The sequence below is a fragment of the Protopterus annectens genome, chromosome 9.part0 (assembly GCF_019279795.1).
Source record: "Protopterus annectens isolate FY-2018-M chromosome 9.part0, PAN1.0, whole genome shotgun sequence".
Lineage (NCBI taxonomy): Eukaryota > Metazoa > Chordata > Ceratodontiformes > Protopteridae > Protopterus > Protopterus annectens.
In genome coordinates this window covers 1,290,522,339-1,290,549,838 of record NC_056743.1, presented here as the reverse complement: position 1 = coordinate 1,290,549,838, position 27,500 = coordinate 1,290,522,339, and the positions used below count along the sequence as shown (strand labels likewise).

General features: G+C 44.5%; 1 protein-coding gene across 3 annotated transcripts in view; it reads left to right on the top strand.

The window, feature by feature from the left end:
* The window catches only part of OGDH (oxoglutarate dehydrogenase), a 1,195,521-nt gene that overhangs the window by 766,561 nt on the left and 401,460 nt on the right, over window positions 1-27,500 (top strand). For all 3 annotated transcript variants that reach the window (XM_044084237.1, XM_044084236.1, XM_044084238.1), the window contains one exon: window positions 1,659-1,761. In XM_044084237.1, coding sequence (XP_043940172.1) covers window positions 1,659-1,761 — 103 coding nt within the window. The remainder of the gene's footprint in view (window positions 1-1,658; window positions 1,762-27,500) is intronic.

Here is a 27,500-nt window from a genome sequence, read left to right as displayed (position 1 = left end):
ACACACAGATGCAAGTGTGATTCCGGTGTTGGGAGCTTGTACACTGCAACTTCTCATTAGCATTATGTCCTTGTGGCAGAAAAGACTAAAAATGTTATGAGTCACAATTTTCCAGGAATATAGAGCAGACGAGAGGTACATAGTTGGTCATGACCACTGTTTGCAAATGTGGCAGATGTTTGGAATGCTCATCAACGTTATTTGCTGCTGAATCTGTGTGGTCTACATCTGAATAAAACAACACAGTGCACAGTTCTCATTCCAACTCTCCAGCAGAATAGTAATAAAATGTACTGTTAATGAGTCATGCTACTTTTATGGCCATGTCAAAGACACAGCGCTGATCCGATTGATGGGGACCACAACCGTGGCTGTGTGAATTCTTTGGGTGTGTTTTTTCAAGAAATTCCACATTTGGTAGAACTCTCAGTAGTAATGTATTCACGAAAAATGCATCTAAATACTTAAGGATGGTTTTCCTTTACAGCAGGCTTGTTTATATTTGTATGTTAATACACTGATTTTAATTACTCCTCAAAACTGATGCAGTACATGTAATTTCCAAGCAATTTGCCACCACCCTTCAAAGTTTGTACTTTGCATTCTTGCTGTTGTGATGTTGATGCTCATCCTGTTGATTTCATTATCAGATTTGCAGTGCAGACTATTCCATGACAGTATTCCTTAATCCAGCCTGCACTCCCAGAAATGTGTACTTTTTGCCTCAGAATCAAACTCCGAAAATAATCTTTCTGGTGGAGTGGGTAACTGATGGTGTGGAGTTAAGGCAGGCAAAAACCACTGCCTGCTGGGACTTAGTGCAGCATGTATTTCCCAGTGCCACATACCCATCTGCATATGGTAGTATTGCATTGTACTGCCATTGCCAGTGGTAACCCAGTCATCTCAGCTTTTGGCAGCATGCATGGTGTCTTACTGTTGGTTAGTATGTGCTGTTATGGGCCTTGGTATACTAATGTCCATATTTCATTGCTTTCTATTTCTGGATCTTTCTCTGAATTGTGAGTGTATCATATACCATTAAATTGATACTTACCATCAGGCCCACTACATCCAAGGATTTAAATTGTGCTTGTATCATAAATAAGACATGTTGGTGAGATAGATGTGTCTATGAGGATCCTCATCCATGTGAAACAGAGTCCATCCCTAACCCTATTAAAGTGTAACCCTAACCAATGGGTGGGAAATCAGAAATTCACTCTTGGTCTGGCTGCCATGTCTCTAATAGTTTGGGCATTACTGTCTCCTGCATCTAAAGTAGCTCCCCCCCTCACTCACATATGTAATATCTAGAAACTTTAAGTAACATATTCCCTCCTAATAAACACCCATGATACATAGGGACACAGTTGGGTTGGATTGCATGGCTAGGCTTGTAAAGGTCAGGGTGGCCGTTAGCCTAAATTCATAGGAAATTATGAATCTTAAAGAAATCTAACTGTTGTATAAGAGGTTTCTTTCATTAATGATACTTTTCTTTGAGTTAGTGTTGCTTGTTGATGTAGTACTCTTAAATGTTGCCCATCAGCCATTACTTGTGTAGTTGAGGCCATGAAAACCTCTAAAACCAAGTATTCAGCTTTCATTATTCATGCTTGCTAAACATTTACTGTATTTGACCATACTTTATTTAGGAAGAAATTGCCAAATATGATAAGATTTGTGAAGAGGCTTATGCAAGATCCAAAGATGAAAAAATTCTCCACATCAAGCACTGGTTGGACTCCCCTTGGCCTGGTAGGTAATCTTGTTTTTAAAGAATTGTATGTTATAAGGAAAAAAATGAATAAACTCTGTATATCTGCATTTTTATGTGATAATTTGGTGAGTGCAGTAATCCAGTGATAACTTTTCAAAATTACTCCCAAATAGCAAGCATGAATACGGAGCTTGTAATGATGAACAGTGACATAGGAATAGTATGAGACAAGAGATCATAAGGAACATAAGAGGTCTAGCTATGAGCACATGTGTGTGAGTGTATTTCTTTGTGCTCATGCATATATTACATGCATGTGTGTATATACATTTCTGTGTGTGTATGTACAGGTGTATATATAATACACACACAGTACAAGAATGACCCGGCAAAGCTGTAGTCTTTTACTGTGTAATACTTTAAACTAAGTGGAAGCCCATGGGATATATGTAAGTGATCATCTAATGGCATACCAATGTTTAAGTTACATGGCTTCTGAATACCCATGACCGTTTACTTTCACTTTAAGTCTTTACTGGTACATTCAGGCCAGTACATCCAGTTCCCAGTAGCTGTAGACATGATGTGTTTTTCCACTTCTAAGCTTATCAATACAGCACAAGTGGTTCATTTGGCCATACTTTAGAAACACTGCGCTTAAAACAAGCTTGATATCCATAATATTAGGGTGACTGCAGAATATCCCAAGTAACATCCAGTGGCTTGTCTGTGCAGCCTTTTTCCCCATTGATGTACTTTGTATGAATAGTGATAATGTCATGGAATGGGGTTTCTAATCTGAGGTGTAGTGTTGTGGTTAGGGGCAGGATTAGGGTTAACTCACACCACTAGTGACAGGCAGGGAGGGGTTTAGCCCCCATACCACTATATTAATGCTGCTAACCCTTACCCCACCCCTACATCTTACCTGAGAAAAAACTTTCCATAACATTGCTCCTGTAACCAAGATTGAGAGACACAATGTGTAGCCGCACACATGCACAACATTATACAAAACACTGAGAAACTGTGTGCAGCAGCAGGCATGCACAACACTAAATATATTTCCTTTTCCTTGACCTTGCTCTTGACTCTAACTGGCAAACACTCCCACATACACACTCCCTGCACTAATGCCAATGCTTTCTGTATGATAGAAGTTTTCAGCATTAAAGTCCTGTATCCACACTTTCCTTATCTAAATGTACTATGTTATGTAGTCCAGTCTCGCCTTCATTCTTACCCGTGGACTTGGCCGTACTCTAGCTCAAAGTCTTCAATTGACTCGTGGCTAAGAGGTATCCCATCATGCAACAGGTCTATTCCCCAGATCTCATTTGCCACTCGTTACGCTCAGACGTGGTCTCGCTTTTGGCCGTGGCTAAGTATATTGTTTATAAAACTTTTATAAACTGTAGACTTGTTGCTCAACAAAACTATTTTCATAGCTCTGTGAGTGTGGTAGTGGTGTTTTACTGCCTTTGTTTTGTTTCTCTGGCTGTTTTTTGTTGCCTTGTCGTTGGCCATTTTGGTATCCCATTCGTTTCCTTTCCCCATGGGCTAGGCCGTTACAGGACTTAGTCCCCCCCATTGTTTCTGTGTGGTCTTTGGTTTGCTGCTCCATTCTGTTAGCGTTTAGTGTTGTTGTGTCTGGCTAGTGGTGCTATCCTGCCTTTGTTTCCCCGGGCTAGGCCCATTTAAGTTAGAGGACCTAGTCCTCCCTGTATTTTTCCCGCCGGTTTCTAGGCCGTTTTAGTTAGAGACTCTGTTTCTTGTGCAGGGTTAGTTGGGTCTACTGTGTGTACATATTGTTTTGTTCGTTTCGGTATGTCCAAGGATTCTAAGGAACACAGGCCTTAGGACTTTAAAAAGTGTGTTGAATGCAACAATAAAATGTCTTCAACTGATGGGCACTCTTGCTTGGGGGGCTATTCACCTCCAAGAGTCTTGCTTGTTTTGTCATTTCTTCAGTCCACGTGTGCTACAGGAGAAGGAAGAGCAAGCTCATTTTGAAAGGACTGCTTAAACACTCCTGCGAGGAAGACTTGGCTAAGTCTTCCAGTGCATTGTCCTCTCCAGCTAAAAAGGACAAAAAGACTTTTAAGAAGCGCTCTCCGACTCCTTCTGTTTCTTCAGAGCTGCCAGAGAAAGTTGCTAGAACAGCTTCTCCTTCTTCAGTTCCATTGCCCTCGGTGCCGACTGAAGGTAGTGTCTTGATTAAGTCCGTATCAGCTCCCAGCCTTTCGGAGCTGGTCACGGATATTTTGGTTCGGAGCCGGTCTTCAGTTATTCGACCGGGTTCTCCTGCATGCAAGTCCCCTTCTGTAGGGAGATCCAGATCTCCTACATTATCTTCCAGGTCCCTTTCCAATGAGGATGTTGATAGGGTGATGAAGAAATTGCTTCAGTCATCGATGCTGGCCAAATTGATTTTGGCTCTGACCCATTAAGCTCCGGAGCCTATGGCCTCTTCATCCTTTGTTGTTCTTCCTCCAAGCCTTTCTCAGCCTTTGAAGCCAGAGTTGTCAGTTCCGTCGGGTCAGTTCCAGTAGCCTTGCGTGGCCTTTCGGTTCCGATTTCTCCTTCGACCCCCTCTGCTCCATCCACAGGGTCGAGGGTCCACGGTTCTCCAGTCAGATCCGAGGGGGAGGGATCGGATCGATCTTCATCTGTTCCAAGCCTTCCTCTTGGTGCTTCGGCTCGAGTGAGCTTGGACCTGACATCTGCTTCGGACCTCATCTCCTTGGCGCCGAGGGCTACTACTGTTTCCTCTACAGTTATTCGGCCTTCAGAGCCAGGGGATCAGCCTTCGAGGTTAGGAGGAGCGTGCTGGCCAGGTCATCAGCTGCATCCTACAGCACCGATACTCTGCCCCCTCCAGCACCGGTATCAGTTTCGGATCACACTCTATCCATGGGCAGCAGAAACCCTAAGCCTTGGGATACCTCCATGAGTGGTCCCCAACTTTCTGATGTCTCTCCAGAGTTTTTGCCTGAGGAGCCCGCCAGAAAGAGATTGTGTAAGAGGAAAAATCTTGACTCCCCAGATGAGTCTCACATCGGACACCGACCTAGAGGAGTCAGAGGGGTCTCCCAAGTCATCTTCTGAAGATATCTCTTTTTCAGATATCCTGGAGATCTTGAAGCAGAGAGGCGGCTGACCCCCCAAATCCCCTTCTGATGAGGAGTCTGTGTTCCTGAAGGCTTTCGGGTCTCAACGCTCCGCCTCTTGGGTTTCTCCCCCTTTTGATGAGCTACTAGATCTTGTCTGTCGAAAGGTGTGGGAAACTCTTGATACTATGGAACTTGTCCCTAGGAGACCCAATAAGTTTTTGTCTGCCTTCTCTGACAAGGAATATCTAACTAAAGGCATTTCCAGTAGGTGCCATGGTGGTGGCAGCAGCCACCAAAAAGAAACTTGCTGAAACTTTGTCTACTCTCCATCCGCCTAACAAGGAGTCCCGGGCTATGGACAAGTATGGGAAGCATGTGTTTACCTTAGCGGCCTTTACACTGTGGTTGCTGAACTACTTAATGCATTTTACAAGGCTCCAGAGATATGATCTAAAAGAGCTAGGAGATTCTGTACAGGGTAACATTCCTGATGCCGTGGCACAGAAGGTCAAGGCACAGATGTCTACCCTAAATTCCCTTACCAACTCCTCCATGAGGCTGATTTGGTATGCAGCCGATGGAGCGAGTAGGGCAGCGGGTTCCGGAGTTTCTCTTAGGAGACGCTCCTGGATGCACCTGTGCAATTTTGCGGAGACCTTCAAGTCTACGATGTTCATCGTGCATACAGCTGCAGTAAACACATATGGGTTTTCTGCCGTCAGGCGGTCCCTCGGTCGGCCGAATTCCAAAGTCCTGGTCCGGCGCCGGCTGTCGTCGCTTTCTCTTCTGACGTCAGTGAGGCCAGAGTATATAAGACACAGCCGACGCCATGTTCTCCAGTCTTTTTTGCCGCGGTGCCCGGCAGAAGCAGTTCGCAAGTGCCGGTCGGCCAGCTCCTGAATTACGAAAATTTTGGAAACCGAAGTCTTCATTAAAGCTAAGTACCCCGTTGGGGAAACTTTTCTTGCCTCAAACCGATGTCAGAAAAAGTTAATAATTGTATTTCTTGTGGGAAGCAAATACCGCATAAGGATTTCCATTCCCTCTGCATACCTTGTTTAGGCCCAGACCACGACGTCTCAGGCTGTCGCTTTTGCGCTACCTTCAATAAACGCACTATTAAGCGTCGGGCGGAATTCGCCCAACACTATTTTGGTAAAGCCTTTAATTATAAAATGTCGTCGGACACTCCAACTACCGTTTTGTCCAAAAAACGCAAGGAAAAGGACCGACACGCGAGGCCTGCGGTCCCCGCCGACACCACGCCAAAACAGGCTACACGTGGTCCGGTTCTCAGCGAGATGCCTTTGCAGTCCCTGACTACCGACGACACTCCTTTGGCGGTGTCCTCTGTACCCGAGACCGCTGGGACCTTGGCCCTTTCCCAGACTACAACCACCGAAGCCTTTGCTAATGTTGAGCCTACTAATGTGGACAGGTCCACCTCCACCCATGGTGTCTTTAGACCCTCATCTTCTTTTTCTGTTAAGGCGTTTACTAAATCCAAAGCAGCCAGGCATCCCAAGAGGCCTGTTGCACAGGGCCCATCTCCAGGTCCCATGCCTAAGAAACAGATGCTTAAAATGGCTGAGGATTTAATTACTCTTATCAGAGGTTCTCAACCCCCTCCAGACAAAAGACCCAGAGTGGAGGAAGACTCTCCCTCTTCTGATCAGGGATCCATTTTATCAGAACATTTTGATGCAGAGGAACACTCTTACTCCCCTTTTGAGGATTCGGATGCAGAGCAGTCCATCCCTTCTGTATCTCCTCCTGAGGATTTTTCCTTTGGGGAAACCTTACACACCTTGAGGGAACACTTCCATTGGGAAGGCCAAGACTTTTCAGATTCCAAGAAAAGACTTGGGGAATTTCTTTTGTTACCTCAACACAGACCTCTGGCGATACCCCCTGTTTTGGACATACTTGATGATGTTTATTCGGAGGCTTTCCTTAACCCGGATTCTCTGCCTCCTGCACCAGTCAAGCCTGATAGGTATTACAGAGTACCCAACTCTCACCAATTTCTCTTCAAAAGCCATAATGCTGACCCTGAAACCATTTCACAGGGCCCCAAGGGATTGAAGGCCTCAACTGCCAAGAATTCACTTCCTGCAGAAAGGGAGTCAAGATCTTTAGAAAGGTGGGGAAAAAAGGTATATACCTTGGCCACCCTAGCCATGAGGGCCTTAAATTGTCAGTTTCATATGCTTAAATATCAACAGTTTCTGTTATCACAATTGAGGAATAAAATGTCTCAACCTGAACAACCAGATTTAAAGGAGTTACAGGATATGATTCATAGTGCAGAACAAGTGGGTAAACACACTTTACAATGTGGTTATGATGCCCTAGAGGCTTCAAGTAGAGTGGCTGCTACAGGATCAGTCATTCGCAGACATGCTTGGCTTAGAGAACAAAACTTGCCTGATCATGTGAAAGCTAAACTTCTAGATGCTCCTTTACAAAAGGATGTGCTGTTTGGTACTAATGCTGAGGAGATACTGCGGAAAATGGAAGAAAAAGCCAAATCTATGCAAACTGTCAAAGCCTTTTTACAGGTCCAACCACCACGTTTTAGCAGAAATTGGCCTTCAAAAAACTGGTCCTTTCCAGCCACTGACAAGCCCCAAAGAGGTAGATACAGACGCACAAGGGGCAGAGGGCAATCACAAGGATCATATAGAGGACGACAATGGCAAACTCCAGCACCAAAAGGTGGCGAGGACAGTGCACAACAATACAGGAAGCAAACCCAATGACTCCCTTTCCATGCCAAGCACGCCCCAGCTGGCAGCACCTTTGGGAGGAAAGCTAGCATTATTTGCAGGCAATTGGCATATTGTCACAACAGACAAATGGATCCTGGACATTATAAACAGAGGCTACAAATTTCATTTTCACACTCTTCCAAAAATGAGAGGCATGCCAAACCTGCCACAGAATCAAAGGGCAGAGGCACAACTACAAATTTCAAAGCTCATAAGCATGAGAGCTATTCAAGAGGTACCCACTCACGAACAAGGTCAAGGTTTTTATTCAAGACTTTTTCTGGTACCAAGGAAAGGAACCGACTGGAGACCCATTTTGGACTTATCCATCCTAAACTCATTTCTACTCGTACCAAAATTCAAGATGCTCACATTACAGCAACTTCTTCCCATGCTGGGCAAGGAGTTTTGGCTGGTAACATTGGACCTCAAGGAGGCATACCTGCATGTCCCAATCAGACAAAGCTGCAGAAGATACCTCAGATTTCTTGCAGGTTCAATCCACTATCAATTCTCTGCATTGCCCTTTGGCTTATCTACTGTGCCCAGAGTATTCACAAAGTGCCTGGCATCAGTGATTGCCTACTGCAGACTTCAAGGGATACAAATTTACCCTTATTTGGACGACTGCCTGATCCAAGCGGACAGCAAACACATACTTCTGGAACATCTGGCATATGTGACACGGTTACTGCATTCTCTGGGATACACAATCAACAAAGAGAAATCAAGGCTAACACCATCTCAGAAAATAACTTTCCTGGGTGCCAACTTGGACACAAACACCCAGATGGCCTACCTTACGGCAGAAAAACAAGGGCAACTATCTCAGTACTTCAAAATACTAGCAAAAAGTACCAGGCTTACTGCAAGGAAAATCCTGCAGGCTCTGGGATTCATGGCATCTTGCATTCTTTTAATCCCATTTGCAAAGCTGCATATGAGGAAACTTCAGTGGTACCTAAAAAACCTATGGTCTCAACACAGTCACAGTTTGGAAACAATAATACCATGTTTGCAAAAGGAATTTCTATGGTGGGCCCAAGCATGTCAAGCAAACACAGGCCTCCCATTCTGCAAGCCTCAAGCAAAGCAAGTTATCACAACAGACGCCTCAGATTACGCCTGGGGGGCTCACATGATGGACAGGTGCATCCAGGGCAAATGGTCCCAAAAGGAAAAGCACCTTCACATCAATCAAAAGGAAATGCTAGCAGTAATAAATGCAATTACAGCTTTCAAGAACTTCCTGCATCCAGGACAATTACTGATAAGAACAGACAACACCACAGTAATGTGGTACATAAACAAACAAGGAGGAACACATTCATACCCCTTGTGCAGACTAGCCATGACTCTTTGGAACTTGGCTCTGGAATGGCAAATCGAACTTCAAGCACAGTACCTGCCAGGATTGGAAAACACGCTGGCAGACAAATTAAGCAGAAATATGACAGATCCTCACGAATGGAAGTTACATCCTCAGGTGTTTACAGAAATAACCCAAGTGTGGGGGAGGCCAGACATAGATCTTTTTGCCTCCCACAGGAATCATCAATTGGAAAAGTTTTGTTTGAGGACCTTCCATCCAAAGGCCTGGAGAGTGGACGCCCTTTCATTCAGTTGGACAGCATGGACAGTTTACGCATTCCCACCTCTGCCTCTTCTGCCCAAGGTGCTTTTGAAAGTAAGAGCAGACAGACCGAAGATGATACTGATTGCTCCAGATTGGCCAAGGCAACACTGGTACCCACTGCTGAGGAGCCTAACACATACTCCTCCCTGGTCCCTGCCTCTAATGCCTCTTCTGCTGACTCAGCACAGCTACAAAACTCTTCACAGTCAGCTGAAAACACTCAATCTCGCAGCATGGAAAATTCCTTAACACCACAACAGACCCTGCTCTCCAAGGAGGTGCAGGATGTCATTTTGGAGGCCAGAAGGCCATCTACTAGAAAAGCTTACTCCGCAAAATGGAAGCAGTTTTTCTCATGGAATGAGAAAAAAGGCCAGGACCCTAGTAAACTGGACTTGCCTCCGGTATTACAGTATCTAGCTGAGCTACTGAACAGTGGACTTTCATTTTCTTCCATAAAAATCCATGCCTCAGCCATTTCTGCAGAATTCAACACGGATCCTCCTTTATTTTCTCATCCACTCTTACGACAGTTCCTCAGAGGGGCTAAGAAGATAAGACCACCAAGGAAACAACCAATTCCAGCTTGGGATCTTAATTACATACTAGAAAAATTAACATTGCCTCCTTTTGAACCAGCTGCCTCAACAGATTTGCAATATTTGTCCTGGAAAACTGCCTTCCTTCTGGCTATCACTTCAGCTCGTAGAGTTTCGGAGCTACAGGCCCTCATGGCGGTGCAGCCCTTTCTCATTTTTCATCAGGACAGGGTTTCCCTTTGTACCAACCCATCTTTTATGCCTAAGGTGGTATCCAGGGTAGCTTTAAATCAAGCCGTACACCTTCCTACTTTTTATCCCAATCCTCAAAACAAAGGGGAAAGGCTGCTACATTCTTTAGACATCCATAGGCAGCTACGTTACTATTTGGACAGAACAAAGTCCTTCAGGAAATCAGAACAACTCTTTGTGTCCTATGCTGTAGGGGCTCAAGGGAAGCCAGTTTCCAAGCAGACTATTTCAAAGTGGATAGGCCACTGCATACGGTTTTGTTATTCCTATCATGGGAAATCTGTTCCTACAGGTATCAGATCACATTCCACCAGGGCCACAGCTATCTCTACAGCCTTCCTCAGAGGGGTTCCTACCAAAGATATCTTGGAGGCAGCCACTTGGAGTTCTGTACATACCTTCACAAAACACTACCACCTGCCTTTATATTCCAGAACAAGAGCAGGCTTTGCCACTGCTGTTTTGCATGGCATTCTGGCTCAACCCAGTTCCTCTTAGTACCTACCACCCTGTGCGTAGCTTTGGGACTCTACCCATATGTGATTACTGCAGCTGTATGCACGACGAACATAGTACAGTTTTGTACCTACCATAAATGTAGATGTTCGAGTGCTAATACAGCTGCAGTACAGGTTTCCCTCCCTCCTTCCCCACTTGGTAAAGACATGGGGCCTAACTACCTCTTCATACAACCTCTCTGGGTTATCCTTCTATGGTTTATTTGCTTGCAACTACTGATTTTGGATTATTTTGCATTGCTTGTATATTCTTATAAGCATTATTTATGTATTGCCTTCCTTTTGGGGGCACCTGACATCTGGGGCAAGAAAGACTGGAGAACATGGCATCGGCTGTGTCTTATATACTCTGGCCTCACTGACGTCAGAGGAGAAAGCGACGACAGCCGGTGTCGGACCAGGACTTTGGAATTCGGCCGACCGAGGGACCGCCTGACGGCAGAAAACGCATATGTGGTTACTGCAGCTGTATTAGCACTCGAACATCTACATTTATGGTAGGTACAAAACTGTACTTTCACCAATGTCCCCTTTGATGGTTCATCGTTGTTCAGAACCAAGTTGAAGGACACCGTCACTAGGTGCGAACAGGAAGGAAAAACCCAGTCTGCCGTGGGAGTCCATTTTTTCATGCCTTCTAGACCTTATCCCAAGGGCCAGAAGTCTGGGAAAATGTGATTCAGAAAGTTGCAGAGGGTTTTTCAGGGTGCACAAAGTGATTCCCTAAGCGGAGGCAGGGAAGGGGGTGGAAACTCGGGTAGACGCTGCCCTAGAGGCAGAGGAGGCCCGTGTAACCAGGGAGACCGTGATTCCTTTCGTGGTTCTCCCTACGAGCACTCCTGAAGGGAGGCCCGACTGTGCATCTCTGGAGCCAGTCAGGGGTCGCATTTCTTTATACCCAGAAGCCTGGCAAGATGTCACCCAAGACGAGTTGGTATTAAAGATAATTTCCAGAGGTTATCATATTCCCTTCTCTTCTCCTCCCCCACCGACCAAGAGAATCCCAGACGTTCCACCCAGTCACAGGGATTCCGCAACTTTAGAAATAAAAAAGTTGCTTTCAAAGGGAGCCATCCAGCCTGTCCCCGCAGACCAAGTAGGATTAGGGACTTACTCCAGATTCTTTTTGGTGCCGAAAAGAACACTGGACCGGAGACCCATCTTGGATCTCAGCCAATTGAATCTTCATGTACAAAAGTCCAAGTTCCGCGTGGTCACCTTAGTCAATACTCCCTCTGTTAGGGAAAGATGTGTGGATGTGCTCCATCAACCTCAAAGATGCTTACTACCATATCAAGATGGACAGGGCATCGAGAAGTCATCTACGCTTCCGGCTGGTAGCCAGTCATTTTCAGTTTTGCGCTCTGCCCTTTGGTCTCACCACAGCCCCCAGGGTGTTCACCAAATGCATGGCAGTGGTAACGGCTCACTTGAGACATCATGGATTCCAAGTGTTTCCGTACCTGGACGACTGGCTCCTTTCTGCCACCACCAGGCATCTACTGTTACAGATCAGGGACGCCACCATTACACTGTGCCAAAGGTTAGGAATTACACTAAATTGGAAAAAATCTGCCTTGTTGCCCTCGCAGCATGTCACTCTTATTGGCGCTGAGCTAGATATGGTGCTCATGAGGGCCTCCTTACCAGGAGAGAGAATTCAGGCTCTACAACAGCAGGTATACGCCTTACTACCATTGAGGAAGGTCAAGGCAAAAGTGGTCCTCAAGTTATTAGGGACCATGGCTGCCAGGATCATGCTAGTTCCCCTTGCCAGACTACACATGAGAGTTCTTCAGTGGCTGCTTTTCGCCCAATGGTCACTACAGCATCTTCCACGATACCATTCTATTCTGATTACGGATACATGCAGGCGGGATTTATGCTGGTGGCTTCAGGCCAGCAATCTCAACGTGGGCAAGCCTTTTGTCCCATCTTCTCCAGTTGCTACGGTGACCACGGATGCCTCCCAGATCGGGTGGGGGGGCATTATTTTGGCAGGACTGTCCAAGGCACGTGGCAGGATCATTAGACTCATTTGCATATCAATGTCTTTGAGATGAGGGCAGTGCTATTAGTGTTGCAAGCACTTTAGAGCTTTTTCCCTCTAGAGACAGTTGCAATCACTCAGACAACGTCGGTGGTATGGTACCTGAACAAACAGGGAAGAACCATATCATACCCCCTTTGCAGAGAGGCTCTTCGAGTTTGGCAGTGGGTGGTGTCTTCCCAACGCTTTCTAGTTGCAACGCATATACCGGCGAAGTCCATCGTGATTGCCGACAGGCTGAGCAGAGCTATCCTAATGCCTCAATAATGGTCCCTGAACAATTATGTTGTGGAAGAGATATTCCACAGATGGGGTCAGTCTTGCTGCAGACTATTTGCCAGCCCCCTCCCAAATGCAGCAGCTACTTCATCCTTATCCCCCCGGAGGGGGAGACACCCAGGGATGCTCTGGCTCACGATTGATCCTCTGGTCTTCTGTACGCCTTTCCACCATTACCTCTGATATCAAAGGTCATTCAGAAAGCACAGTCTTTGGGAAGCAAAAGCTCCTCATTGCCCCACACTGGCCTTGTCTGATTTGTTTTCCCTTCCTTCAACCCTTATCCAATGGACAAGCCCTGGATTCTGGACCCAGCTCCAGATCTGCTGACTCATATGTCAGGACAATTCCATCCATCCATCCAGACACTCAAGTTGACAGCTTGGCTGCTCCAGTTCTTTCCTTAGTCAGGCTTCATGATTTTTCCCCAGAAGTGGTCCATATTCTATCATCTTCCCACAAGCCTTCTACCTGGAAGATTTATTCCAGCAAGTGTAAGAGATTTTCTATTTGGGCCTGTGAGAGGCATATTGATCCTTATACAACGCCTAGTTCGGCAATATTGGCATTTCTTTCTCAACTGTTCAGTCAGGGTTCAGCTGCAGCAACCATTAAAGTGCAATTGGCAGTGATTTCTACCTTTCACATTGCTAATGAGCCCATAGGCTTTGTAAGGCTTTTATGAGAGGGACGTTGTTACTCCGACCTCCAGTCTTTGATCCAGTGATGCCATGGGACCTCAGTTTTGTACTACAGAAGCTCACCTCAACTCCCTTTGAGCCTGCAGCTACATGTAACATTAAATTCTTGTCATGGAAGACAGTATTCTAGGTAGCCATAACTTCAGCTAGGTGGGTTTCTGAACTCCAAGCTTTATCGATTAGGCCACCTTATTAGGTGTTTCACAAAGATAGGGTCTCCTTAAGGACCAACCCTTCTTTTGTTCCAAAGGTTGCCTCTGTTGTCAATATCAACCAATCCATTGAGTTGCCTGTGTTTTTTCCTGAATTCTCCAACAAGGCAGAATTTAAGTTTCATCAGCTGGATGTTCATAGACAATTGTGTTTCTATTTACATAGGACAAAAGATTTCAGGAAATCAGATCAAATGTGATTGCCGACAGGCTGAGCAGAGCTATCCTAATGCCTCAATAATGGTCCCTGAACAATTATGTTGTGGAAGAGATATTCCACAGATGGGGTCAGTCTTGCTGCAAACTATTTGCCAGCCCCCTCCCAAATGACACTAGACTTGGGGTTCTGGTTTCTAAGGTAACCTTGTCTCGCTGGATCTCAGATTTGCATCTCATTTATTTATGCTTCCAATGGCAAAGAATTGCCCTTTGAAGTGAAGGCTCATTCTACATGATATGTGGCTACTTCATCTGCATTTCAGGCTAAGATGTCTATGGATTATATTTGTGCTGCAGCAACATGGGCTTCGCCTCATACCTTTATTTGTCACTACAAATTAGATCTGGTCTCTAGAGGCAGATCTTCCTTTGGTTCCACAGTGCTGAAGAGTATTTTTCACTGAGCCACCCAAGATCAAGATGCTAGAGACGCTGTCCCACAGGTAAGAATGAAGGTAAGATTGGACTACATAACATCAAAAAGTTATGTACTCACCATAACGTTCAATGTATGTAGTCCATCTCGCCTTACATTCTTACTAACCCTCTCTTCTTCCCCCTCCTGGAGGACCGGGAGGTGTTTTCTCTAGATGTCAGTAGCCCTTTCTGTTGGGGGTTGTTCTTCTCAGTGTGTATGTGTGTGAGCTTGCAGCAAACAAGATCTGGGGAATAGACCTGTTGCATGATGGGATACCTCTTAGCCACGAGCCATTTGAAGACTTCGAGCTAAATATGGCCGAGTCGGAGCTGAGGTTTGGCTCCGAACCCACAGGTAAGAATGTAGGGCGAGGTGGACTATATACATCGAACGTTATGGTAAGTACATAACTTCTTGTTATCTTCCTTCTTTGAACATCTCCAACACTGAGCGCTGTCTACAAGTTTTCTAAGAACTGGTAATTCAAGAGAATAAAGTGAACCATACACATATACATGTATGTGATGTTTTTCGTGTTTCACTGTTGCATTCCTGACTTGTGGGATTTCTTGCCATGGAAGTCCTTGGCTGGCCTGACTACCAGAGAATTTTTCCCCTCCTCCTGACACCGGTGGATACCCTGTCTAATGTCAAAGCATTCACATATAAAGGGAGTCTGTCAGCACCATGAGCTCAGTTCTTTCTTGCCATTGGAGCCAGAGATAGAATGCTAGTCAGTGTGTCGATTGGTCTGCACCAGAGAAAGAAGACATCTAAAGCCAAGTACCCTGTTGGGGAACTTCTTGTGTGTTCTGTGACTAAGGTCAGAGAAAGTTACTGTCTCCATTGTGGCAAACGGATACCACACCAGGACTTTCATTCTTTTTGTGTTACTTGTTTGGGACAACACGAAGTTCCAGTTGTTGGTTCTGTGCTCAGTTTAACAGCAGATGTATCAAAGAGTCGTTCTAGCTAAACATTGTAGCTAGTTATCAGAGCTTTCCCACACCATGTTGTCCGCCAGTCAGGCTAAAGTTGATCTCCTCAGGTGATGCCCGTTCACCATCAACCAGTCATCTTAGGCTTGTGATTGTTGAAGAAGGTGAGGTGCCTTTGCATCCCCCTTCGGCAAATGAGGAAGTGGCACAGGCATCTATTAAGACCTGTTTGGAATCCAGTATGTTTCAGGATCCTTTTACTTCCTTAAAAGCCGAAGGACTTAGCTTGTTGTTTAAGACTGGAACTGCATCACAAGCTCCAGCTTCTAACAACTGCTCTAAAACTGGCGACGGCTCTTCTTATTGTCAAGAGATCACCTTGGCCTGTCATTCACAGGAATCTGTTGTTTGTTCAGGTGCTAGTGTGGAGGCTGGCCCTAGGCTAAAACCTAATGTTGTTCTTAGCCTAGGCCTACTGGCTCCCACTTCTGGCCATACCAACAAGACCTAGAGAGGCTGGCTGAGAATTTGATTTCCTTGGTCAGATGCCTGCCTCCTTGTGAAGAATCCCCTGGTGAAAGAGGGATTCTTCAACCCAGGAGTTTTCTGACTGCTTTGATTCTAAGTATGATTTTGATAATGAGGAATCCCCCATCGAGGAGGGTGCATCTGTTGCTACCTGTGGAGATTCATATTCTAAGGAGAACCTTGTCTCTGCCTCCCCTACTGAGGATGTTTCCCTTGGGAAACCTTACATACCCTGAGGGAACACTTCAAATGGGAAGCACAGGACTACCCACACTCCAAGAAGAGGTTTAGGGAATTCGTAAATCTCCCTGAGCATGAACCCTTTGCTGTTCTTCCAGTCTTAGAGGTGGTAGACTTTTTCTGTATTCCGTTTTACAACCAGACTCTCGTCCCCATTCTCCTCGGAAACGTGACAGATTTTACAGAGTTCTAGATTCCCAGAAACACCTTTTTAAGAGTCCTGTGCCAGATCCTGAAGTAGTGACTATGGGCCTTAAAGAAGCAAAAGCTAATTCTTTCAAAAATCCTTTACCAAAAGACAGGGAAATCAGAGCCTTGGACATGTTTGGAAAGAAACTGTACATCTCTGCTACCCTTGTCATAAGGGCTTTGAACTCCCTGTTTCATATGGTAAAAATACCGGGAAACTAGTTCTGACCAGATGAAACCGAAAATGATGACCTTCTTTAAGGAATTACTGGATTTATGTAAGTCCTGCTCTCAAGGGACCAAGCACTCCCTGCACTGCAGCTGTGATGCCTTAGAATCTTCCAGCAGGACAGCAGCCACAGGATCAGTCATTAGAAAGCAAGTCTGGTTAAGGGAGCAGTCCCTTTCTGAACTTGTCCAATCCAGTCTCCTGGATGCCCTCTTGGACAAAGACTTTTTTTTTGGTCCTAAGGCTGAAGCTGTCCTTAAGAAAATGGAAGATAAAGCTAAGTCCATTTAAACTGTCAAGCTCCAACCCTCTTTTCAGCCAAAGTTACCCGATCAAACATTAGCCCTTTCCAGGCCCCCCAAGTTTAAGCCCAGACAAAGGAGACTTTGCAAGGAAAGGGGCCATATACCACACCAACGGTCAATGCAGTGGCAAGCAGCAGTAGGCCTGTGGGATCCTGCCCTTGGGGACCTAGCAGGGAGCAGTCATGACTGTTACTTAACTGTCTTTCCCCCTCTCTCCGTCCCGTACCCTCTACCTTCCTATCTCCCCAGGATGGGAGGAAGACTGTACATATTCCACTGGACCGTCATTACCAGGGGTCTATGAGTTCTAAACATCATTTAGAGGGGTTACAAACTAAAGTTCATACAATCCTTCATTTATTTGGGCTTCCCAGATATTCCTCCAAACAAAAAGGCCAAGTCCTTAACCTAAATACAGTTTCTGTGCACCCAGAGCTATGTGAAACCTGTACCAACCTCTTTGCAAGGAAAAGGGTTTTACTGCAGACTTTTTTTAGTCCCCAGAAAAGAAGGTGCCTGGAGGCCAGTTCTCGACATGTAAAAAACGATTCTTGGAGGTTCCAAAATTCAAAATGCTAATTCTACAGAAGCTACTGCCCATGATTTCCCCCAACTTCTTTATGGTAACTTTAGCTCTAAAAAAACACATATCTCCAAATCCCCATAAAGGAATCACACAGGAGGTTCTTACAATTCAGAGCAGGTATGAAACTTCATCAGTTCTGTTGTCTGCCCTTTAGTTTGTCTACGGCACCCAGAGTACCTGGCCCAGGTAATGGCTTTCTGCAGGACAAAGGGAATTCAGATTTACCCTTACCTAGATGATTGCCTCATTCAGGCATCAGACCTAGAAAAACTCAGTGCAAGTCTGCTTTACACCCAGAATGTACTAACCTAAGTGGGGTTCACCATCAGTACCCAAAAATCTCAAACACCATGAACACGATTGTGTTTCTGGGAGCTTTATTGAAGTCATTACTTCAGAAAGACAAACTCTCTCCAGACAGTTATCTTCTAACTCTGTACTTCAGAAAGTTCCTGAAATACCTCACAGCCAGAGAGTTTCTTAGAGCCCTGGGCTACATGGCCTCTTGCATCTTCATGATCCCCTGGCCAGACTACATGTGAGAAAACAGCAGTGGTACCTCAAAAATGTGTGGTGCCAACATTCTCAGCCTCTCACCTTCAGGATAAAACTTGTGTCCTTGTCTCAGGAAAGAGTTTACTTGGTGGGTCCAAGCATGCTCCCTCAATCCAGGCCCTCCGTTCTTGTCCATCCCACAGAACCAAAGTCTGACAATAGATGAATCTGAAAAAGCCTGAGGAGCCCAGTCCAACAACTTCCAAACTCGAAGCAGATGGAACCCTATTTCAAAAACAAGCACATCAACCTAAAAGAACTGATGGCAGTCCAAAAAGGCCTGATTGCTTTCAAAGAACAATGGAAACCAGGAGTCCTCCTGGTAAAGACAAGACAGTACCATGGTTATGTGGTATATAAACAAGTGTGTGTGGGGATAGTCACTCCTACCCTCTTTGCTACTTTGTTGTTTCCCAAAGGTCTGTGGCTATGTCCCTATGACTGCACCTCATGGCACAGTACCTACCAGGAGAAACCATTCAACTAGTGTATCATCGCAGTAGGAGCCTATCAGACCCCCATGAGTGGAACTGCATTGGGAAGTTTTTCTCATCATAGCAAAAAAAATGGTATGTACCACACCTTTTTGCCACCAAAGAAAATGCTGACTTGGAAAAGCTTTGCAGGAGCAAAACGAAGTCAGGCTGGAAGACGGATGCCTTTTCCTTCCCTTGGATAGGCCTCTTCCTCTATGCCTTCCCCTCACTACCCTTGCTATCCAGGGCACTGCTGAAAATAAGGAAGAATGGCCAAGGGTACTTCTAATAGCTCCAGATTGGCTGAGGCAGCACTGGTACCTTCTATTGTTCAGTCTAACCAATAAGGAACCATGTGTGGTGCCACAGAGTGGACCTGTTAATGCAGAATAGGGGCACAGTCATACACGCCAACATGCACACCCCCAGATTGACAGCTTGGATGATACCTTGATTGACAGAAGGGTTCGCTTCATGGCATACATGTCCTAGACATTCTAAAGCCAGGAGACCTGGCACTAGAAAGTCTTACTCTGCCAAATGGAAGAAATTCATTATGTAGTGCAGACAAAAGTGACAAAACCCTTGGCAAGCTGAGATCCCTTTGATCTTGTACTTATCTAGCCTTTTTGATAAAGACCCATTGTACTCTCTGTAAAACAAAAAAATCCACACTTCGGCTATTTTTTCCCATCTTCCTTCTCAACCCTCCTCTCTCTTCATATTCTCTCATGAAACAGTTTCTAAGAGGGTTGTCCACATGGGGACTCCCAGAAAATCTCCCATTCCCCCTGAGACCTCAGTTTCATTCTGGAGATGCTCACCCTTGCACCCTTCGAGCCAGAGGCTTCCGCAGATATAAAACTCCTTACCTGGAAGATTGCTTTCCTACTAGCCATTACCTCAGTTAGAAGGGTTTCAGAGCTTTAGGCCCTTATGTATGTGGAACCTTTCATCATTTTCCACCCAGAATGCGCATCTTAGGACCAATCCTTCCTTTACATCACAGGATCATCACATGCAAAAACAACTCCTGGGAATCACTATTTGCCCATGAAATAGCAAAAATATGGAACAACCTTCCCCCTGAACTCAGACTACAAAACTCCACACCCTCCTTCAAAAGCCTACGTAAAACATACCTCTTTACCAACCATCTATGCACCTGTAATTGACCCCCTGAAGCCTCGTCCGCTTACTATTTCTACACCCCATCTGTCTGGACAACACAAACAGCACCATCTAACTAAACCTATCAATGTGTGAGCAGTAGCCTACATATGAGTGAGTGTGTGTGTGCATGTATGCATGTGTGTCTGTGTGTGTATGTATGCATGTGTGTGTGTATGTATATATGTATATATATATATATATATATATATATATATCTATCTATATATATACATACATATGTATATCTATATCTATATATATCTATATATCTATATATATATATATATATATATATATATATATATATATATATATATATATACATACATATGTGTATATATATATATATATATATATATATATATATATACATATGTATATCTATAGGCATATATAGACCAGACCTGCCACAAAATCAATGGGCAGAGGCACAAAAACAAATTTCTGCTCTCATGGACATGAGAGCTATTCAAAAAGTACCACAGCAAGAACAGGGACAAGGATTTTACTCAAGACTTTTCTTGGTACCCAGAAAGGACAATGCCTGGAGACCAATACTGGACCTGTCAATTCTAAATACTTTCTTGGATGTTCCAAAATTCAAAATGTTTACACTGCAGCAACGTCTACCCATGCTGGGCAAGAAGGCTTGGCTAGTTACTTTGGACCTCAAAGAGGCATACCTGCATGTCCCAATCAGACAATCTTGCAGAAGATACCCCAGATTCATAGCTGGCTCAATACATTACCAATTCTCTCCACTGCCCTTTGGCTTATCTACTGCGCCCAGGGTCTTCACAAAATGCCTGGCACCAGTAATTGCATTTTGCAGACAAAAAGGAATTCAAATATATCCCTACTTGGACGACTGCCTTATTCAAGCAGAGAGCAAGGACATTCTGCTAGAGCATCTGGCATTTGTAAAAAGATTACTAATTTGCCTAGGGTACACAGTAAACGAAAAGAAATCAAAACTAGTGCCCTCTCAAGAGATAATATTCCTGAGTGCAAGCTTAAATACAACTGCCCAGATGGCTGATCTCACGCCAGACAAGCAAAGGCAACTGACTCATTACTTTCAGATGATAGCAACAAAGACCCAGCTACCTGCAAGAAAAATTCTGCAGGCTTTGGGCTTCATGGCATCCTGCATCCTGCTAATTCCATATGCAAGACTGCATATGAGGAAGCTACAATGGTATCTAAAAAGTGTTTGGACTCAACATTGCCACAGCCTGGAAGAAATAATAACTCTTATTCCTTGCCTGCAACAGGAGTTTCGATGGTGGGCACTGGCCTGTCACCACAACAAGGGACAGCCTTTCACTTTACCCACAGCCAGGCAGACACTAACAACAGATGCATCGGATTATGCCTGGGGGGGCACACATGGAAGGAAAATGCATTCAGGGCACGTGACCCGCGCACCAAATGCATATTCACATCAATCAAAAAGAGATGCTAGCTATACAGAATGCCCTGACAGCCTTCAAGGATCTACTACATCCAGGACAACTATTACTAAAGACGGACAATACTACAGTTATGTGGTACATAAACAAGCAAGGGGGCACACATTCCTACCCCCTCTACAGGCAAGCCATGACTTTGTGGAACACAGCACTAACCTGTCAAGTACATCTGCAGGCACAGTTCCTGCCAGGAAAGAAAAATACTCTGGCAGACGAACTAAGCAGAAACCTCATGGACCCGCACGAGTGGAAACTAAATCCACAGTTCTTCAGCATGATAACAAGGAAATGGGGATGCCCAGACATGGATCTTTTTGCCTCCCTTCACAACTGCCAACTGCAGAGATTCTGCACAAGGACTTATCACTCACAAGCATGGAAAGTGGATGCTCTATCATTCAGATGGAAAACCCTAACAGTTTATGCCTTTCCACCACTGCCTCTCCTTTCCAAGGTGCTCCTAAAAGTCAGACAAGAGAAGCCAAAAATTATTCTGATTGCCCCAGACTGGCCACGCCAGCACTGGATACCCAATCCTAAAGAGCTTGTCTCAAGGCCCAGCCTGGTCTTTACCTCAAATTCCTCATCTTCTGACTCAACAAAACAATCAGATCCTGCACAGCCAACTCAGGACCTTAAATCTGGCTGCATGGCAGATAATATAGCCACTCAGAACACACCTCTAAAGCTGTTATGGATGTCATTTTGGAAGCCAGGAGGCCCAGCACTAGGAAATCTTATGCAGAAAAATGGAAGAGATTCTGCGCTTGGAACCAGGCACAAGGACTTGAACCACTTGTTCCAAATATTCCTCAGATTTTACAATACCTGACTGAGATGCTGGACAAAGGCCTATCCTTCTCGTCAATTAAGATCCATGCCTCTACCATTTCAGCTCATTACAATACGGAACCTCCTATTTTCTCACATCCACTGCTAAGACAGTACTTCAGAGGGGCAAAAAACATAACACCCCCAAGGAGAGCACAGATACCTACATGGGACCTCAACTTTGTCTTAGAAAAGCTCACACTGCCTTCTTTTGAGCCAGCCAGTACAGCTGATATAAAATTCTTATCATGGAAAACTGCTCTGCTCCTAGCAATAACTTCAGCAAGAAGAGTCTCAGAGTTACAGGCACTAATGGCAGTGGAACCTTTCATCATTTTTCATCAGGACAGGGTTTCTTTAAGAACAAACCCTACATTTATGCCAAAGGTGGTATCCAGTGTGGCTCTTAACCAAACTATTCACTTGCCAACATTTTATCCAAATCCCCAGAATAAAGGGGAGAGACTTCTGCACTCTTTGGACATACACAGGCAGCTACGCTTCTACTTGGACAAAACAAAAGCTTTCAGAAAAACTGAGCAACTGTTTGTAGCATATGCTGCAGGATCACAAGGAAAGGCTATTTCAAAGCAGACTTTTTCAAAATGGATAGGACACTGTATTCGTTTCTGCTATGCACAGCATGGCAAGTCAGTGCCTAAGAATATTAGGCCACATTCTACCAGGGCAGCAGCCACGTCAGCAGCCTTTCTCAGAGGAGTACCAGCCAAGGAAATTTTGGAGGCTGCAACTTGGAGTTCAGTGCACACTTTTACCAAACACTACCACTTACCTCTTTACTCTAAATCCCGAGCAGGCTTTGCCACTGCAGTTCTGTAGGGCCTCATAGCCACTCCTAATCCTATTTAGACCCAGCCACCCAACCTCAGCTTTGGGATTCAACCCAAGTGTAATGACTGCAGCAGTGAAACACGATGAACATAGTACAGTTGTGTACCTACCATAAATGTAGATGTTCGAGTGTATTCACTGTTGCAGTCCAGGTTACCCACCCACCATCCCCCTTTCTTTGTTGGGACTTATCTATACTTCTCTATCGTATACAACCTATGTGGTGTATTTGCTTGTCGATGAAGGTATTGTTTATGTTAGAGTATGTTTTTTATAAGCCATGTGTATTGCCTACCTTCTTGGGGGCACCTGACATCTGGGGCAAGAAAAACTGAAGAAAATGACGTCGGCTGCATCTTGTATACCCCTGGCGCACTGACGTCAGGGAAGAGGCGACAGCAACCGACGCCAGACCAGGACTTTGGAATTCTGGCCGACTGCGGGTAGCCTGCCAGCAGGATAACCCAAATGTAATGACTGCAACAGTGAATACACTCGAACATCTACATTTATGGTAGGTACACAACTGTACTTTACCCCACCGGATAGACCTGCTCACACAGAACAAGGGGTCTCTGCTACACCCACAAGTGAACATTCTAAAACTGACCTTATGGATGATAGAATCCTGATCCCTTACAGACACCTTTACTCAGAGGACTTAATTAATATTCTGCAGGAGGCAGAAAACCCAGCACTAGGAGTAACTATGTGGCTAAATGGCTCAGATTCTCCAATTGGTGTCATAGGAACAAATAGGACCCCCTCACTAACTCCATCCCTAGGGTCCTGTCATACTTGTGTGAGCTACTCCAAACAGGACTGACATATTCCTCAATCAAAGTCCACTTGTCTGCCATCTCTGCCTGTCTGTCCATTTCACCTCCCCTGGCATCCAGACTGGAAGTCAAACTCCTTTTTAAGAGGAGTCCTCCACATCAAACCCCCACGGAACCCCATCTCTCATCCATGGGATCTAAACTTGTATTAGAAAAGCTAACACTAGCTCCTTTTGAACCAGCACATTCTGCTTCTTTGAAATTTTGTACATTCAAAACAGTTCTGCTAGTTGCCCTCACATCTGCCAGGAGGGTTTCGGAGATCCAAGCTCTGATGGCCACATCCCCCCCACCTAGTCTTTCACAGAGAGAGAGTGGTGCTGAGGACCATCCCCTCCTTCATGCCAAAGGTAGTTAATGAACTCTCGTTGAATCAAACCATTAACCTACCTGTCTTCTACCTCCATTCTCAAAATGCTTCAGAGACGACCCTTCACACTCTGGACATGCACAGGCAACTAAGACATTACCTAGACAAAACCAAAGACATTAGGAAATCAGAACAGTTATTTGTTTCCTTCCATCCCAAAGCACTAGGAAAAGCTGTATCTAAGCAAACCATTGCCTCATGGATCTCCAAGTCCATCTCCTTCTGCTACTCCCACCATGGACAAACCTAACATGACAGTATCAAACCACATTCCACCAGAGCAGCTGCCTCCTCTTCTACCTTTTTCAAAGGCATTGATTCCCCTTCTATTTTAGAGGCACCCACTTAGACCTCAGTGCACACTTTCACTAAACACTACAAGCTGGACATGGCATCCCATGCTAGAGCCCGTTTTGCTGGAACTGTCCTACAGGGTCTCCTGGACCACGGAAACCCTTCCTCCTCCCAGGATCATACTTAAAGCTCTGGTACTCTCCCTACTGTTAAGAATACTGCAACATCAGAATAGAAGGGCATAGAATAGTTGTGTAAGACCTTACCATAACCATAGATGTCCTTCTCTTCTGTGTTGCAGTATTCAGTCCCACCCTCCTACCCCCGGTTTCTTGCTTCTGCTATAGCAAGTATTTTATAAACACCTGTGGCCATCTTCTTCCCTACGTCTCTACCTACATAATCTTATTACTGCCGTGGCTCTAGCAGGCATGTAAGTCTAAGGGTCTCAGGACCCTCCTGAAAAACCTCAGGAGCACTACTATATGCAGCAGAAGCTATTCTGAGGAGGGTACGTGCAGACGTCACCTTTATACCTAACGCCACTTTATGGCCCTCATAGCCAGCATCACACACACCCTCCAAGACCAAGACTTTGGTATACTGGCCAGGCGGTGCCACTGCAGGCAGCTACTCCCTACTGTTAAAAATACTGCAACATAGAAGAGAAGGACTTCTGTGGTTATGGTAAAGTCTTACACAACTATTCTATAGATCTGTTCACCTCCTTTCAAAATAGACACCTACAGAAATTTTGTTCCAGACATGCTTGGAGGGGACAGATACAGTCTCATTCCCTTGGATGGGATTATTCCTGTATGTATTTCCACCTTTTCCTCTGACTCGCAAGGTTTTTCTTAAGATTCAGAAGTAAAAGACAAAGATTACTGTGGTGACTGTCTGCAGTCCCAGGCAATGTTGGTTCTCCCTTCTTATGGTTATTGGCCAGTGGCAGTTAACACAGACTTCCTCATGCTGTGGATTTGCTCACTCAGTCTCAGGGGTGACAGATGCACCACAGTTTGGTGCAACAACAACTGACCGCTTGGAAGATTCAGCCGAGACTCCATTTAGTTAATTGTTTCATGAGGATGTGCAACAAGTGTTAAAAAGGCCAGAAAACCTGCAACTAGGAAATGTAATGTTTACAAATGGATGAGGCTTTCTAAGTTATGCCTAAATTGAAACAGAGTCCCTTGAGATTAACATCCGTCTGGTCTTGAAATATTTGCTTGAGATACTTTAGGATGGCTTATTGTATGCATCCATTTCTGCTTAGATGCCCTTCTTTCTTCTGTTTTGGTAAAACAGTTCATGAAAGGAGTATTGCATACGAGAACCCCTTGCAAGTAAATCCCTCCTTTGTGGGATCTCAACTATGTCTTGGTAAAATTGACCTTACCTACTCAAAACCTGTTGCTTAGGCTGATTTGAAGCTCTTAACATGGAAAACTGTTTTGTCTATTGCTGTGATATCTGCAAGGCAAGTTTCTGAGCTGCAAACTGTCATGGTGGGACAACCTTACCTTATTTTCCCAGGGACAGGTTTGTGTTGTGCACTGACCCCTCTTTCATGCAGAAAGTGGTCCCAGAATTCACTCTCAATCACTCTTTCTCCCAGAAGGGTCAGTCTGTTTCTAAGTAAACCACCGGACATTGTTTGTTCTCTGATATTGTTTTATGTTACATCCACCATGGCAAGATGAATCCAACCAAGGTAAAGGTGCATACCAGCAGGGCCTTTTCCTCTTCAGTGGTATATAGTAAGGCAATGGACTCGAAGTATTGTAGAGGTAGAAACCTGGTTCTAAGTCCATATCATTATAAAGCACTACAATCTGGATATCTTTGCTAAGACCACTGTCCAGAGGCTCCTGGACCCCCTTATCCTTTTCCCTCCCAGGTTGTGTAAACTTTGGGAGTATACCTGAATGCCAGTAAGGCAGTGTGTTTGTTGAACATAGTACAGTCAGATAAGTCTTACCTGTTACGGTAGATGTTCACAGGACACAATACCTTCCTGGCAGTAAAACATCCAACATCCCTCTTTTTGAATGTACATTGTTTAGGTTGCAGTTGAGCTCTGCCCTGCAGCATTTATTAATGTGTGCCTGTGTGTGTGATTTTTGGTATTGGAACAGTAGATGTTCTCAGTCTCTGGTTGTGTCACATCCACAGACAATCAGTGGTAAGGACTCTGAGCTTTAGTATTCTGTCATAGAAGTGTAGCAGGGCATTACTACCCAAGTGCCATGAAAGCAGTGTGTTCTACAAACAACTACTGCTACAGGTAAGTAGGATGTGCGCAATTGTAATATTTATTTTCAATTGTGCATGCACAGAGGGGTTTTTTTGGCACATACGTACTCGTGGGTCAACATGCACATTTCCAACATTTTTGGGGGGGGGGGGGGGTTGTTTGAGATGTTGACTAACATGAATGTCAACCAAAACACGTGTGTGTGTGTGTGTATATATATATATATATATATATATATATATATATACATATATATACATATATATACATATATATACATATATATACACACATTTCTTTTTACTTGTTTATACATCACTGTCTTTTGAAATATCTTTTCTATGTATGTTCCCTCCTTTCTGTTATGTACATGGCAGTCTCAATGTACATTTCCTCTTATGCAATGTATTGTCTATAGTTTGTATAGCCCACATTTTAAACGTTTGCCACAGTGGTTGCATATGGTATTTTTGTATATATCAAAATGCGCAGTATTGTTTTCAGTGTATTTATACTCATGGATGTCTGCTAGTTTGTAGCATTCGCAATGTGGTGTGTATGCTTTACGTGACAAATAGTGATATTCGCTGTATCTCTACCATATGATGTTAATCTCCTTGTTTTGGTATGCAGTACATGACATGTATGGTTGGGGTGCATTTTTATATGTTGTCATTGTATGTGGTCGGTATGACATCTTGTCAATATTTTATATTGTTAGTGGAGTTTCCTTTCAGAAAAACCCTCCTGTTATTTATGGGTCTCAAGCAAGGTCAGTCATTGCTACATTCAAATAAATATATATATATATATATATATATATATATCTGCACATACATACATACATATATGTAGACACACAAGTGTGTGTGTGTGTAGATGTGTGTGTGTGTATATATATATATATATATATGTGTGTGTGTGTGTGTGTG